General features: G+C 51.6%; 1 protein-coding gene across 2 annotated transcripts in view; it reads left to right on the top strand.

Moving 5' to 3' along the window:
• LRP1 (LDL receptor related protein 1) overlaps positions 1-17319 on the top strand; it is a 1298976-nt gene that overhangs the window by 808304 nt on the left and 473353 nt on the right. For both annotated transcript variants that reach the window (XM_085654639.1, XM_085654638.1), the window contains exon 57: positions 8229-8314. In XM_085654639.1, the coding sequence (XP_085510765.1) occupies positions 8229-8314 (86 nt within the window). The remainder of the gene's footprint in view (positions 1-8228; positions 8315-17319) is intronic.

Below are 17319 nucleotides of genomic sequence, written 5' to 3'. Positions count from 1 at the left end.
TGCAGTGGCCTGGGGAAGCTCACAGAGGCGGCATGCCTTTGAAGCTTCACCCTGCCCATCCCGGGGGAGGAGATTTAGCACCTCTCTCAGGATGTGCATTGTTGCAGGCCCAGGTGAGCAGGGGCTCTCCTACCCAGGGGTCCAGCAACATGTCTGCTGTGTGGCAGCCTAGGCAGCCTCAGAACAGACGTGGATTGTAGGTTAGGTTATAGGGGGCATCTCCAAGATGCCCTCTGGGGTGCTTGGTACATTAGATCCCACACTGGCATCAGTGCGGGTTTAATGTGCTGAGAAGTTTGATACCAAACTTCTCAGTCTTCAGTGTTGCCATTATGGTGCTGTGGAGTTCGTGTTTGACGAGCTCTCAGCACCATGTACTCTTAAATGGCAGCACTGCACTTACAGTGCCCAGTAATGGACCTGGGTACTGTGGGGGCACAGGGCTCCTGCTCCTGTGCCCACACCATTGGCATAGGGCAACCATCTAGAGGGGTGGCTGATATATGCCATGGCAGTGTAGGTGATGGGCATGGCACACAGGGATGTGTGCCATGTCGACTCTTTGTTTTGTCTTGCACCCAGACACCCAGCCTGCAAGGGCAGTGTGTGTGTGTGTGTGTAAGGGTACAGAACCTCTAAGGGTGGCACAAAAAGTGCTTCTGCCCTTAGAGGCCTTCCCTGGTCACAAGGCCCTAGGTACCTAGGGTACCATTTACCAGGGGCTGACATGTGGCCAGGGTTTGCCAATTTGTGTTTTGTGTTTTTAGGGAAGGAACATAGGCCCTGGGAACCTGATTGGCAAGAGTCCAGGGCACACTCAGTCAAAGTACATTCAGCAATTCAGAAACAAAGTGGGGGCATACCATGCAAGAAAGATGGCACTTTCTCACAGTCCCTCCCCCGCAGCCTGTTCCACGGGCAGTGGAGGACGAGGACGACTGGGATGGGGGTCCGAACAGGAATGGACAGAAGAGCTGGAGGATGCAGGTGGCCTTGACCTCTCTTCTGAACCTGGTTTTCCTTCTCCTCATGCTGTGAGTATGGAGGAGGCCCCACACACACACTATGGTGCTCCGTAGAACGGCTGAGGCCCTTGACCTGCCTACGGTGACCCTCAAAACGAATCTCCTCACTGAAGTACTTCAGTCGGCGGCAACTTCTATGGAGCCCCTGCTGCCATTCAATGAGGCGTTAACCGACGTATTGATGGGCACCTGGTCTAGACCAACAACGGGGACTCCCGTGGATAAAAACGTAGCCCGGCGTCATCGCCCGGCCCCGGGTGACGCTGATTTTTTGACAACCAACCCAACTCTGGAGAGCATGGTCATCCAGGCCTCCACTTCCCGAGGCACATTCCCAACCGCCCCGCCTGATAAGGAATACAAGAAGCCGGAACAGTTTGGCTAGAAACGTTTTCTTCTGCCAGCTTAGGGCTGCGGTTGGTGAACACCGCATGCCTCTTGGGCCGCTACTTCCACGCTGTGTGGGACACGGTTGTGCAGGTGCTGCCTCAGTGTCCAGAGGAGGTTCGGACAGTGCTTTCCCAAGCTGTTGCTGAGGGGAAAGATGCAGCAAAGTTCCCATCCGGTGTGGACTGGACACCACGGACTCACTGGGTAGGGCGATTTCCACAACAGTGGCCCTCCGTCGTCACGCCTGGATGCGATTCACTGGGTTTTCAGGCGATGTTCAGAGTTCTCTTATAGACATGCCCTTTGATGGTACTCGCATGTTTGGCAATAAGGCAGATAGTGCGCTGGAGCGATAAGGACTCCCGGGCTATGGCCAAGTCCTTGGGTCTCTCCACCACTCGCCCAGCCACGTCTGCTTTTCGGTCCTTTCGTTGCCACGGAAGGGGCACGCCAACACGTTCCTTCAGCCAGAAGCCTGTGCAGAACCAACCTCAGTGCAGCTGCGGACGTGGTTCCTGCAGTGGCGGGACTGGGGACCAGGGTGCAAGTCAGTCCACATCCGCCTTAAAGCTTTCCTAGTCCGAGCTTTGGGGCCCACCCCACGCCGTTGGGTGGCAGGATTCGCCATAACCTCCCCCACTGGTGTTCCGTTACCTCGGACAGGTGGGTGTTGCAAATCGTCCGAAGGGGCTACTCCCTCCCCTTCGAGTCTGCCCCTCCAGCCATGTCACCTCAGTTCCACCACATGTCGGGGGACCATTTTGTGCTTCTCCAGTAGGAAGTCACGGCCCTCTTGGCCAAGGGGGCCATCAAGCGCGTTCCTGGTCCAGAAGTAGGACGTGGTTATTATTCCCACTACTTTCTGGTCCCCAAGAAGGAGAAAGGGGGCCTGCACCCCATCTTGGACCTCAGGAACGTCAACCACTTCCTCCAGAAGGAGAAGTTCAAGATGTTGACTCTGGCTCCGGTCTTGGCTGCCCTCGACCCTGGAGACTGGATGGTAGTGTTGGACTTGCAGGACACATATTTTCATATCCCCGTCCTGCCGGCCCACCGGCGTTACCTGCGGTTCACGGTAGGCCACAAGCATTTTTAGTTTGCCGTGCTCCCCTTCGGCCTTACCAGTGCCCCTCGGGTGTTCACGAAAGTGATGGCGGTGGTCGCAGCTCATCTGCGCAGATCAGGGGTTCCAGCCTTCCCCTATCTCGACGACTAATTGTTGAAGGCGGGCTCACCCCAGATAGTCGTCTCCCACTTCCAGACTACCACTGAACTCCTGCATTTGCTGGGGTTTTCCATCAACGTGCCGATGTCGCACCTGAGCCTCTCTCAGGAGCTCCTCTTAATCTGAGCGGTTCTGGATTCGACGCAGTTTCGGGTTTATCCTCCCTAGCAGCGAGTCCATCATATTCAGGCTATGATTCTGACCTAAAAGCCTCTATCCCGGGTTTTGGTCAGGATGACCCGCCGGCTCCTGGGCCTACTGGCTCCCTGCATATGCGGGCTCTGCAGTGGGACCTGAAGTTCCAGTGGGCACAGCATCAGGGAAACCTGTCCGATCACGTCCACATCTCGGAGGGCACTACCAGACAATTGCAGTGGTGGCTCACGAATCGCGATTGGGTCAAGGGCAGATCCCTCTCCCTTCCCTAAACGCACACAATGGTGACTGATGCGACCCTCCTGGGATGGAGCGGCCACTTGGGAGAGGTAGAGATCAGAGGCCTCTGGTGTCCGGCGGAGTCCCGGCTCCATATCAACCTTTTGGAGCTTTGGGCGATCTGGCTTGCACTGAAAGCATTCCTTCCCTCTGCCCGGGGAAGTGTGGTGCAGGTGTTCACGGACAACACCACCGCCATGTGGTACTGCAACAAACAGGGCGTGGTGGGGTCATGGACCCTCTGTCAGGAGGTTCTTCACCTCTGCACATGGGTGGAATATCAAGGCATCTCCCTGGTGGTTCAAAACCTGGCAGGTTCTCTGATCGCCAGGGCGGACGAACTCAGCCGCCAGTGCAGGATGGATCAGAAATAGCGTCTGAACTCTGACGTGGCGCAAGGTCTCTTTCTGCAGTGGGGAGAGCCTTGGTTAGATCTATTTGCCACCGAAGAGAACTCGCAATGTCATCAGTTTTTCGCGTTGGAATTTCCAAAGCGGCACTCGCTCGGCAATGCTTTTCGTCGCGAGTGGCGCTGCGGTCTGTTGTACGCCTTTCTGCCTATACCACTTCTGCCCAGAGTGCTGAAGAAGATTCGGCGCGACCGGGCCCAAGTCATCCTTGTGGCTCCGGATTGGGCACTTAGATACTGTTATCCCGAGCTACTCAGCATGGCGATCGATCCCCCGATCCGACTGCCTCTTCGGGAGGATCTTCTGTCGCAGCAGCAGGGGACGATCCTCCACCGAACCTGTCAGCCTCCACCTCCATGCGTGGAGATTGAGCAGCAACAGTTGACAGCTTTCGACCTTCCTCCCAAAGTCTGTGATGTCATTATTGCAGCCCGGTGTCCCTCCGCTAAAACGGTATACGCCTGCAGGTGGAACAAATTTGTGGCATGGTGCACAGCAAAGGCTGTTTACCCCCTTTCTGCTCCTCTTTCCGAAGTCCTTCTGTTCCTTCTCTCTTTGGCGCAGCAGTGCTCTGCTCTGGGCACTATCAAGGGTTATCTTTCGACCATCTCCGCCTTTCTACGGCTTCCAGATCAGCCGTCTCTTTTAAAGTCCCAAGTTGTTAATTGCTTCATCAAAGGCATTACACACACGTTTCCTCCTGTGCCTTTCATAATGCCTCAATGGGACTTAAATCTTGTCTTGACATATCTGATGTGCGCTCTCTGAGCCCCTTCATAACTGTCCCTTACGTCTTCTCACTCTCAAGATGGCTTTCCTGGTAGCTATCAACTCTGCCAGAAGAGTGAGTGAGCTCCAGACGCTTTCTTCAAAACATCCTTTTCTTTCTGTTCATCCGGACAAGGTGGTTTTAAGGACTCGTCCTTCTTTCTTGCTGAAGTTTGTCACGGCCTTCCACATCGGGCAGACCATCACTTTGCCCACCTTCTTTCCGCCTCCGCATCCTTCAAAAGAGGAAGAGAGGCTCCACAGTCTGGACCCAATACATGCGCTCTTGTTCTATCTAAAGCGCACACAACAGTTCCGGGTGGATGACCAGCTTTTTGTTGGCTACGTGGGCACCAAAAAATGTCGGGCCGTGCACAAACGAACCATCTCTTGGTGGTCGTTCTGTGCATTAAGGCATGTTACTCGTTGGCTAAGAAAAAGCCTCCTGTGGGGCTGCAGGCCCATTCTACCAGGGCAACGGCAGCCACCACTGCCTTGTGACACAGCGTTCCCTTGCAGGACATTTGTCAGGCAGCTACGTGGGCCTCGCTGCACACGTTTACCAAGCCTTATTGCCTTGACAGTCAAGTCCGGAGGGACGGCTTCTTTGGCTGTTCTGTGCTCCGTGACTTTCTGGTGTAATCTTGGTCCTAGACCCACCACCGGGGTTGGTATTGCTGGGGTATCTATTCTAAGGTAATGAATCTATCACTAACGTGTCTCTTTCAGATGCACAAGTTACTACTTGTGTAACAATATATCTGTAAGAGACATTAGTTAGTGATAGATTCCTTACCGCCCCACCCATCCTCCCCGCTCTGCGGACTGATTTCTAGGGTTAAGGTCATCCTTTTCAGGGTCCTAGTTTCATGGCACCAGTGGTCCGTTTCTTGCATGGCTCTGCGTTCCTGGCGCGGAAAGTAGTTTACAGAACTGACGTCAGCGCGCACGGGTGGGGCCTAAGTTGTCTCCGTGACGTCATCTCGGCGCATACCACGCCAGCGACGGACGCGGAGCCACACGACGCCACCTTCCGACACGCAGGGGTACTGCTGACGAAAACTTTCCAGATCCAGTCTGACGCCTGGGGATATTCTAAGCTAAGGCATCTATTCCAAGGTAAGGAATCTATCACTAACTAATGCCTCTAACAGATATATTGTTACACAAGTAGTAACTTGTTCATCCAGGGCTTTATGGACACCAATGCAGCAGGGCCTCCACATCCACCATCTAGACTTGCTGGCTATTCCGTTTGCTCTCTGTGCATTCCTTTTACTCACTCACAACAGTCATTCTAGTCTACATGGACAACACTACGGCCACGTTTTACCTACAGAAGAAAGGGGGCACGCACTCTGTACCATCCCAGATCATCTGGAAGTGGACGATGCATCACAAGGTGCAGCTGGCTATACAGTAAATTCTCCGTCTGGACAGTGACTTGGCAGACCAGCTCATCAGGACACATCAGCAATTCCACAAGTAGGAACTCCATATCCTACTCTTTTACTTCTGGCGGTGGGGGATTCCTCACAGATACCTGTTCGCCACCGCTGAAGATGCAAAATGCCCAAACTTCACCCCCAGATTACCACACCCGCGGTTCATGGGCAACGCACAATGGTTGAACTGGTCAGGGATATTTGCCTATGTATTTCCTCCTCTCCTACTCCTACTGTCGTAGTTTTCAAGCTGAGGCAGACATCGCTTACCCTCATCCTAGTAGCCCCAACCTGAGCGTGTTAGCCTTAGTACTTCACTTTGCTGGCACCCTCTAGTTCCTTGCAAGAAGCTTTCTCACAGGCTGGACCTTCTAACGCAAAATCACAGAACCCTCAGACACCCCAGTCATCAGCAGCTCAATCTTGCGATATGGCTCCTGAGGTTTTAGTCTGGTTACCTTAACCTATCAGAGGAATTCTTCATGAAGTACGTAGGCCTACTATCAGGGCCTGCTATGCACCAAAATGTAAGTGTTTATGCACTATTGCCTTGCAAACCATATCAATCCTCTCACACCATTGGTACAAGACATTGCCTATTATAGTCAGGCCTTGTCTACTCTATTTGGTTACATTTGGATGCTGGGCTGCTTACCTACAGAATAGACAGCACACTTTGCTTTTCAGAATACCAGCCATTAAGGCTTGGATGCCTGCCGCACCATTGTAGAATCTTAACTTCGTACAAACTAGGCTCCTTTTGCGCCCCTTTACTATTGCCTGCTTCAGTTTCATTCATGGAAGGCTTCAGTTTCATTCATGGAAGGTGGTCTTCCTTGTTGCTATCACTTCTCTTAGGCGAGCCATTGAGGTACACGCTCTCACCTTAAAGAAGCCTTTCTTCCAAGTTCACCCAGATAGGTGTATCTTTAGAACCAACTCCAAATTTCTCCCGTAGGTGGTTTCCAGTTTTCATCTCAATCAAACAATTAAGTTGCTAGTTCACTTTCCACATTCAGAGTCTGTAGCGGAATGCGCCTTGCATATCCTGGATGTCAAAAGACCATTATTGTATTATGTAGAAAGAACAAAACCTTTTAGTAAAACACAATTCTGTGTCCTACTCCAAACCACATAAAGGCCATGCTATTTCCAAAACAGGTATTGCTCGTTGGCCTGTCAAGTGTATCCAGACTTGCTATGCTGTAGCTAAAAGATCCCTACCTCTCCTTTCCAGACCCCATTTTACGTCCAAGAAAGGGGCTCCTATGGCTTTTTTTAGGGAACATACCACTAGCTAACATCTATAGATCAGCTACTTGGTCCCCTCCTCGCACATTTGCTAAACATTACCGTGTGGATTTTGTGGCTAGGCAGTAAGCTGAAGTTAGCCAAGCTGTCTTACATACACTATTTGAATCTTCTGCATCATCCTAGGGCTGAGTCCCTGCTTGGGAGGACTGCTTTACAGTCTATGCACTGCATATGTATGTACAGCTACACATGGCATGAACGGAAAATATTATTTTTTTTAATTTAAGGAGGGTGGACGCATGTGAATCTACAGCACGACATACCACCAACAGATGCTTACAGGGTAAGTAACATTTTCGTTCGTTAACACACCAATGAAAATCAGTTGGGCTGGAGCTTGTACAGTACAAATGCTGCCGTTTGAGATTTTTCATGGATGAACACTAGGTACGTTTGATGCCCTGTGAGCAGGATGAATTAATGAATGAATGAATGAAATTGAATTTATAAAGCGCGATGGCTACCCTGAGGCCTCCCAGCGCTACGGACAGCACAGCCAGAACCAGTGGGATGCAAGTTAGTGTCTTCTTAGTGCCCCCAGAAGACAAGCAGATTAGATTCCTGTCGAAGAGAAATAGGGAGAGTATTCCAAAGAATTGATGCGTTATACGTGAAGGATCAATGCAGTCTTTAAAAGCCCACTATACGTGATCAATCTGCTTGCACAGGTGGTAAAGCATTCAAGCCAAGGACAAACTTTTAACTTGCCTTATTGAAAATATGTTGTAAAAAACAGATGGCTAAAATAATGGTGAAAAGCACAATGTGTGCATGGCGAGGCGAGAATACTTGCAGGGACGTTAGTGTGAAGTGTAATCCTTCCTGCGCCTTCCTATATGGATGCACTGAACCCAAAAGGTTTGTAGATGTTTGCAATTCACTATGGAAAAGCTTGATGTTCTCAAAACATCTGACAGGTGTCCTTGCTTTATCAGGTAACTTTCATTCCCTTAATTGTTATGAGAGCAGGCAGGCTTTACACATTAAGATTAGAGTATATTAATTACAATACCTCTTTTAAAAAAACTAAAAACACACCCAAATGATTGTGGCTGGAATTCCACGTCCCCACTGGTTAAGTTACATTTTTTCAATTTTTGGTTGCTGCCATTTAAAGAAAATGAATTGACTGTTTGGAAATGGACTGCATATCTCACTGTCCAGCACTAGGAAAATGGTTGTAGAGGTGAGAGTTAATTCCCTTCTCTCTCCGCAGAAGAAGAGCCTTTCTTGATTTTCGCCAATCGCTACTACCTACGAAGGATCAACTTGGATGCAACCAACTATACTTTGTTGAAACAGGTAATGTATTCATGCCAAAATTTAAGTCAGTTGATTATGTCGGTGTGTTTTAGCTGCTTCCGATGCACCATCAGTATAGAGCCAGTTTAGTTTTGATACATAAAATCGGTTTAGTTTACATTAGTAGCTCTGCATGCCTAATGAGCTCAACTCTCTAATAGGCTAAAGAGTATTTTCAGTTAATAGTCATCTAACCCTACCTCTTCAATATACACTCTTCAGTGTCACAGTATTTCTGCTGAAATCCACTATGTAGTTGCTGCATGTGAGAAATAACTTAACCAAATTTCACGAATGGGTCATGGACATTTTAGATTATTATTTATGGTATATTTCCACAATTACTTAAAATGCTGTGAAATGAAATTCAGTTTAGAAAACATCCCCCCTTGTTCTTCTCAACAACTTTAAAGGATATCGATTACGGTTGGAGTAGTTCTATTGCATTTTTCGACCAAACAATACTCTACTGATTTTAGGTAAACTCATCCCTTCTTCACATGATAGCTATATTTCAATTTATCTTTGTATTCAACCTAAAATGCAAGCCTACTTAGTCATGTTCCTTACATTAATTCATACAGCTTAAGTCAAATCACTTTGATTCCTCCATACACTTTTGTCCAACTTGAAAGTCTAAGCTTCTTTGTTTTCCAAGCATTAAAGCATTGTTTTGTTTCTTTATCTTTTCCACTCTGAATACCCAAATAACTATTTTGAAAACTATCATGGTTTAGGTCCTTTATTTCTTCAGTGACTTGTTTCCCTACTTAAACACGTCGTATTTCTTAGGTAATTGTAGTTCTTTCTGAACAACCCACACACCTTTATTGGCATTAGCGTCCTGGATTCACATGGGGTCCCAGTCAATCTTGGATTGCTGTCTTGGTGGCATTTACTTATTGGTGCTGCATGTTGGATGGACTGGTCTAGGCTGTGCATTGGCCTCTCTTGGGGAGTGGTTAATCAGCAGAAGTAATCTTGATTTGTTGGCTTCTTTCTCTGTCATGATTGAAATCTGGCCCTTCTGATAAAGATGTAGTGGGCCGTTATTGCTCCTTCCTAGAAGACATGATCAGCTTTGCTAGTCGAGGGCTACCCCCTCAGCTCCACTGATCCTTAATTGCTGCCGTGAATGATAAACAATGGCCACTGATGAATCCCGCCCTTTAGAGAGACATGGACACTTTAAAAAAATGATGCTAATTCCCCATGTCCGTCCCAATTATGAATGTAAACTCCTTCATAAGGAAAATTATAAAAAGCTCAACACTAAAGGAGAGCAGCATAGAAAAAACAAATAAAAAGGTTATTCAAATCACACATGACTGCTGATACATGAAATCTAAACAGAAAAGACTATTTTATCTGTGCTGGGACAAAGATATGTGAACATATAGACTTTAGGAGGAGAACATATTCACCATCATAAGAGGGATATGCTTCTATATTTAGATTTAGCCTACAACTTGTGGGTGCACTTAAAACAAAATTAATGATGTGGCAGTGTTATCCATAATACAAGGACCCTTAACACTCTTACCCCCCACCCCCAATCCAAATTCATATTGCAATCATCATACCTTTGGTGAAGCCCTAAGGCTCCCTCACTCCACTGTCCTCATCTAACAGCCTGCTCTTTGATAATGAGTCTTTCGAAACATGTAGGAAACTGCCACAAAAAGACTCATTACGCTTCCAGTGAACCCCAAGACAAGGCATGACAGTCTAATCCACAGTGAAAGTCTAATTCAGATCACTTACCCAATGATTAGACCACAACATTCGAAAACAGTAACTGAAAAGGCATGCTTGGTTATCCGGTTTCTGCCCAAGCTCACAAATGCAAGACGGACGATCCCATAACAGGTTACACTGTAGACTTGTCATCCCCATTACTTGGTTCTCTGCAACTCTGCACTGTCTCGTCTATCTGATAGAGACTACTAGCTGCAGATACCTTCACATAGAATTATCCCCAGGCGTGAGACTGGATCCGGAAACTTCCCTGCCACAGCATCCCTGCGCACCGGGGGCAGGGCCACATCACGCGACTCCGCCCAGGCATCGTCCGCGCGCGTGACGTCTGCGAGGTCACGTAAGACCTGCCCCGGCGAGCCTACGTCAGTTTTTTCCTTTTCGGCGTGCAACGCGTTATCCGATCCTTGCTACGGGCCTGTTAGGGCCCCTTTTTACTTCCATTTTTAGTGGAACAGTGTGCGAATGCCTTCGGGCTTTAAGGCTTACACGTCTTGTGGGCATCTTATGTCGGCGATGGACCCTCACCTCATTTGTATGTGGTGTTTGGGAGAGGAACACAACACCACAGACTGTATGCAATGCCAACAGTTGAAGCCGAAGTCGCTGCGAGAGTGCTGGATGAAACTTCTCTCCACGCGTTGTGAGAAGTTGGCCTGATATATGATGTCACTAATTCTAGTGTACACCTTGTATCAGTCCAAACAACCCTTATGGTGATTGGTTGTAAAGTCAACCTTATAGACCAGCTATCCTAGTGGTAGCATGGACAAGAGCCGTCTTAGGCTAAACTATGTATGGGTGTGAAGCCAGCTGTTATACCATTTGTAATCCCTTGAATACCAAATAAAAGGACACCACAACAGATATATTATAAAAATAGAATGTATTTATTCTAGTCAAAATACCCTCAGCACTCTTTATGAGATTCGAGGTAAGTACAACACAGTCTATTTAAGCATACATTAAGTCACACAGGTAAGTAATACAGTTAGGCCCTAGGGGCCACGCAAACCATATACTAAGTGGTATAAGGACCACTGTCACGAACACAGGATAGGCCTAGGAAATCGCTGGGGCTACACTATACTACCAAGGGTTAGGAAGTGGGAGGCCCACGGGATTCAGGTGCAGAGTGGAAACACTCACGCGTAATGCGTAAAAGTCGATAGAAATAGTAGTTATTAGAAATTAACAGTTTTAGGACACTTCTGGAGTAACTAGGAAGTCGGGACTTGGAAACTAGACCCTAGGATAGTCAATACCCTTGTGAGCACCGGAGTACTCAAGTTACCTAGCCCACGGGCTGCGGGTGCATAGGTGTGAACTTGCGTCTGGTTTCGTCGTCGACTCCTATGGATGCCTGAAGGAAAGTTGCTGACAGGCAGTCAGTGAAGAGTGTCCGGTGGATCCCAAGGAGGGAATCAAGAAGTAAGGATACCTGCAAGCAGAAGGGACAGAGTCTAGGTCACCAGCCAGGAGCCAGGAAGGAACCAGGCGATGTTGTGAAGATGCAGGTGAAGAGGTGAAGCTTGTCGCAGCAGCCACGGGTACCAGGAGGCGTCGAGGACGACCAGGACCAGGAGATGAGCTGTCCCACGAAGGCTCTTGCTGTCGGTGGCGTCTATGTCGAGCTAGGACCCAACAAGCCTTGGCAAGCGGAACCCACGCAGAATGGAGGACTTGCTTCTGGTGCAGACCAGGAAGGTCTGGGGTGCTTCTCTTTCACAGAGGAGCGAGTGCCAGTCTGGAGGAGCCGGACCAGCAAGATAAAATCAAAGGTTCGTCGTCGCAGAGGTCACTAGCCAACGGGCCAGCAACCGGACAACACGTCGAGCAACACAGGTGCAGAAGGGCCCCACGCAGAACACGTGAAGTGTGGGGAGCTGATCTTCTTTGCAGATGGCGCTCGGGATAGGGGCTTCTCAATTCCCCAAGCACAGCCTCGAGGAAGCCTCAGAAGTCGTGCTAGTCAGTTACTAGCCACTTTTCCCAAGTCGCCGGTCCCACGTCGCCTCCACGGGTCTCAGCTTTGCTGTCGATGTGGATCTGGTTCAGAGGTGTCTGGAAGTCACGGCGCTGGTCAGTCTCTGCAGTCGTCCCTTGCAGGATTCAGTCGCAAAGCAAGCAGCGGTCGCTGGATGGTGCCTGGTTGCCCAGGTTGGTCACTCCTTGGCCACAAGGGAGATTCTTCAGTCTTCTTCCTGAGGTCGAATGTCGAAGGTCCAGGGTTTCTGTTCAAGTTGCAGATTCAGGATAATCTAATCTGGCAGGGCTCAGCTACCTACTGATATACTGGGCTATTGGGCTGGGCTACCTGCAAGGTCCCTCCTATGGGTGGGACCAGGAAGGGGAGTGGCTACACCCCCTTTCCTTTGTCCAGTTTCGCGCCAGAGCTGGGGCTGGAGTGCCCCAGGTCCGGTTTGAACTGGACTATGCATGGGACACCTTGGGTGCCCCAGGCAGTGTCTAGTTTCTTTCATCCCTCCCTGCCCCAATACACTAAGGCCTGTCTGGGGTGGTGCTAGCACCTCCCAAGGCAGGAAACCTATTGTCCAAGCCTCCCTCGCTGGAAGGACTCCCAGCAGCAGGAGGTCAGACTTGTGTCTGTGGCAGCAGCATCCATTTTGTGATGCTGGGGCTCTGGTTAACTTTAACCGGGTAAGTAGGTTTCAACATGTCTTCTCCCTCTAGTAATATCCTCATCGCCAGAAATGGCATGGGGGTATTATTCCAAAGTGTTAGACACCTTACACGACATGTTTTGATAAAGCCAAACCATAGTTACCATAACCGTTTAAGATTATAAGGCACTTTAAGAGTATATGGTAGGCTATATCATAGAACAGCTATAAGGACATGGTTCCGAAAGCTGCAGACAGGCTCAGCTCATGCTAGAGCACCATCTCACATGTTACCAAGCACTCTGCCTCCAGGATTGTCAAGGCCTGCCATGGGAGTGGCTGATAGGTACACATGTGTCTATTTTAAGGGTAGATATAGGAATACTACACCTAAGCAAGGGGTGATTACACGACCTTGCCCCAGCTGAGTGATCAGCCAGTTGTGTCATAATGGAAGGCCAGGCCAGGGGTGGCATAATGCATGCTGCAGCCCCTGGTAGGCCTAGGGTACACCTATGCCCTGGGTACCTAGGGTACACTATACAGGGGCCAATAAGTTGATCCCTACCAATAGGGTTATGCACCTAAAGTACATAGTGTGAATTTAGAGAGAGAACAGCTGGGCTGTGGGTCTGATTAGCAGGCCCACAGCCACATCTAAGTCGAAAACCAGTAAAGCAAAAGCAAAAAGTGGGGGTGAACATAGAAAGCAGACCCTACTCTCCTACACGCGTCTCTCCAGGTCGACGTCCTTCCCTCGGTCTCCTTCGACGGACAGCTTCAGATTCGGTCGTGGTCGTCGTCCTTGCCTTTCTCCGATGTCACGTGAGCGTCGCTCCCCAGTGGGTAAGTGGCGCAGTTGGTCCCCGGGGGCTGGTTTCCGACCTACCGGGGGCGTGGACTCTCCGCTGGTGATGCGGCCCCGCATGTTGTCCTATCCACCGTTTCCCGGTGTTGGGGTGTCGAGAGTCCAAATGGAGACATACACGGCGGCTTTGCAGGCCTCGCTGGCGTCTCCTCCGCCTTCCCCTCCTGGGTGTCGGCGAATCCCTCGCTCCGCGGAGGGCCCTCTGCGGCGCTGCCGGTGGCTCCTGCCCCGGCGCTGAATGGTTCGATCCAGGCTTGGAGGATGTGGTACTGTTGCGGTGCGGCTCCTCTGTGGCACATCCTTTAGGCCACGGCATCTCTGCCTCGCCGCAAACTCCCGCGGGGGTCCCTGTGGTGTCGCGGGAGGTCGCCGGGGCTCGGGTTGCATCCCCGAGCCCCTCTCGGTCATTTGACAAGGTGGTCCTGTCTAAGGCAGAGGTGACGCCGCTACTGCGCCGGCAGCAGCTGGACCGTGCGGAGCCACAGGGGTTGGTGGACACTCCTCCTCCTGCTCTAGGTCGAGGCCGGGGGAAGACCCCTCGTCTCTCTCCAGGCCCCTCTCGTCCCTCCCCACAGGTGGCTGCCTCATCGGAGGGCGAGTCAGAGGTCGAATCATCCTTGGCGCCACCACATGGGTTCCCGAGCGATCTTCGCCTCATCCTGGGCCACGGCTGTCGGAGGGCTTCGTGCCACTCCCCAGGCCCGTCTCGTTTCCCCGCGCTGGTGGCAGGCTGGGTGGGGGTTGGGTCGGCGTCACTCCGGCACCACCCCGGGGCCGGTGCAACTCCAGCTCTACTCCGGTCTGCGCTCCGGTCCCCGGTGCGGGGTGACTTGGAAGTCCCTTGTCCGGTGACGCCGGCTGGTGCCGACGTCCTACCTCAGGCAGCGGACTTTACGGCTCCGCGCAGGGGTCGTACCTCGGATTCGTCTTTGGACGCTCCTTCTCCGGAGGCAGGCTGTATATTGGTGTCGTCCTCCCCGGAGACTGGTCGCCGCGTGGTGTCTTTTTCACCGGCGTCGAAGGGCGGCTCCCACCCTTCCTGAGGCAGAGGTGTTCGTCGGAAGAGCGGCAGGTCCCTCATTCTTCTACTCCTTCTGACTTCCAGGACTGGCCCTTGCCCGCCCCGCTTGGCCTCGGGGACGGATGCCTTAGTTTGCAGCCGTCGCCCACGCAGGAGCTGCTTTCTCCACCGCGGGGCACTACGGAGGCGGGTGCGGCCTTCGCTCGCGCGGTGTCCACGGTTGTGGGCATTCTGTGCACGGGTGACGCGGTGGCTCACTTTCCGGCGGACCATCTATTGGAGGTCCTCCACCAGGGCTCTGATGGGAGGGAAATCTTACTTCCCTTTGAAGGTTCGCTCCTTTCTTCCTTGACTGGGGCTTGGAGGCGTCCTGCCTCAGTGGACCCGGTGCCTCAACATCTTCGGCACCGGCACCTCCCAGTGCCGCGTTACCCGGTGGGCCTTTCCCTTCACCCCTCAGCCGCCTGTCCCCTTTTGCGGAGTGCTTTTCCCTCCCTGCCGCCACTGTTGACTCCGCCGTCCCGAGAGGCCTGCTGGCTGGACTCTTGGGGACGCAACATGTTCGCCTCGACCAGGGCAGCCCTGCGAGCCCTTAACACCTTGTGTGTACTGGCTAGGGCCTCCTCCTGTTTGTGGGACTTGGCTGAGTCTCTGGGATCTGCAGCGTCCCAGGAGTCTGGCCTGGTGGACTTACGGCATCATGCATTAGAAGGCCGGGAGCTTGCGGTGTTTATTCTCCGCTCCGCTCTGGACATCTCAGAGGTGCTGGGCCGGGCCATGGCTTCCTAAGCCGCTCTCCGTTACCATGCTTGGCTGCGGGATGGAGTATTCCCTGAGAATATTCGGGAGTGACTCATCGACCTTCCGTTTGATGGCAGCCTGTTGTTCCATGCCCCGGCCGACACCGCCATACAAAGGCTTTTGGCAGGTCTCCGTCCTCCGCCTCCTCCTCTGCCTTATCCTCCTCCTCCTCCACGATCCCCTCCTCAGTTATTTCTGAGTTGGGTTGATTCTGGGCCTTCTTAAGCTGGATGTTCTGGCTGCGCAGTGTGTTTTCTGGCCGTTTACGTCCTTCCTCGGGACTTTGTCATTGTTGGCTGCTGGACGGTCCTTGTGTTACTTGTGTGTCGTTCTGCAGGAGTTGTTGCGCATGCTTGGCCCTGAGATTGGGCCTTCTGCTTTGCTTGGGCTGCTTGTCAAGCCTTCAGCGAGGGTGTTTTTTTCCCCGTAGCTCTTTTGTTTTTTCCTCTGCTGCGGAAGTTCTTCCAAAGAGGGTTCCCATATATTGGGACTTAACGTACCCTATGTGGGGTAGTGGTAGCTGTCATATGGCTTGCGCTCTACTAGAGGGTTCAGGTTGCCTTTGAGTTCCTGTTCTCCATAGCGTTTAGGTAGGTTGCTTTTGCTTCCTGAGGTCGTGTGCGCGGCCACTCGTAGTGGTGGCCCGGGCATCTCCTCCTCTCCCTGTTCCTGTCCTGCAGTCTGGGATGATCTTGTGTTCCTCCTTGCCAGGCGTCGCCTACTCGGCCTTCCTGGACCCTCGGGCTGTTCTTCTTGCTTCTGACGGCTTTGACTGCCGGCGCTCTTCTGGCTGGCAGGATGCTTTCCATCTGGAGTGGGTTAGCCATCTTTCCCTCGTTTCCTTGGGTCCTCTAGGCTGCTTTTCTATCGCCTTTCCTGCCTTGGCATTTGGCGGACGCTCTGTTGCCTTGTAGGGGAGTGGGATGCTTCGGCCTCTCCGTCCTTACCCTTGGTTCCTCTGCTTGAGGGCACGAGCCGTTTCAGCCTTCTTTCCCTCCTACCTCCCCTTGGGGTTGGTGGGGTTCTGCTGTGGGGGTTTCCTTGGCCTGGCAGGGGCGAGGTTCTACCTGGTCCACAGATCTGGTCCCCTCTGGGGCTCTCTGTTCTGCATTGGCTGGTGGGTTCTTCAGCAGACCCTCCTTCCCCGTGGGTATTGCTAGGGTATCTATTCTATGTGAAGGAATCTGCGGATAGTAGTCTCTATCAGATGTACGAGTTACTTACCTTCAGTAACGATGTATCTGGTAGAGATGATTCTAGCCGCAGATTCCTTCACGGCCCGCCCTTCCTCCCCTATTCTGCGAGGACCCTTGGGTTGGTCTTCGGTACTGTCTCTTGTGAGTGCCTTCCTTGTTCTTGACGGGTGACTCCATCTGGGGGCGGTTCGTTCCTCTTTTGGTTCTTGGAGGATGGAGTTCCGGTGCCCTGCTGCTCTGCCTACTCCAGGTTTGAGGGGGATTGCTTTCTATACCTGTCCTCCCTCCCCTCCATTGCTATCCTCTGATTAAGGGTCATCTGGCCAGGTCTTGCCCTTGTCCCTTGTGGGTGATTGCCCTCTAGGGGGGGGGGGGGGGGTTACTACGCGTGCCATGTCTGCTTGATCTTCTTCTACTTGTTTCCCTGCCCTTGGGTTCTGCGGTGGCACTGCTCTGGTGGTGTTAGTCACCGTTTCTTTCCAATTTTTCTGCTCTTTGCACACTGTTCCCATGCTTCCACAGTTTTTTTATCTGGTGATTCTGCGTGGTGCGGAAAAGTTCTCCGAAGAAAACTGACATAGGCGTGCCGGGGCGGGTCTTATGTGACATTGCTGATGTCAAGTGCGCGGACGACGCCTGGGCGGAGTCGCGTGATGTCGCCCCGCCCCCGGTGCGCAGGTATGCTGTGGCAGGTAAGTTTCCGGATCCAGTCTCACGCCTGGGGATAATTCTACGTG

Source organism: Triturus cristatus, chromosome 4_1, assembly GCF_964204655.1.
Source record: "Triturus cristatus chromosome 4_1, aTriCri1.1, whole genome shotgun sequence".
NCBI lineage: Eukaryota > Metazoa > Chordata > Amphibia > Caudata > Salamandridae > Triturus > Triturus cristatus.
This window is presented reverse-complemented; position numbering and strand designations above follow the sequence as displayed.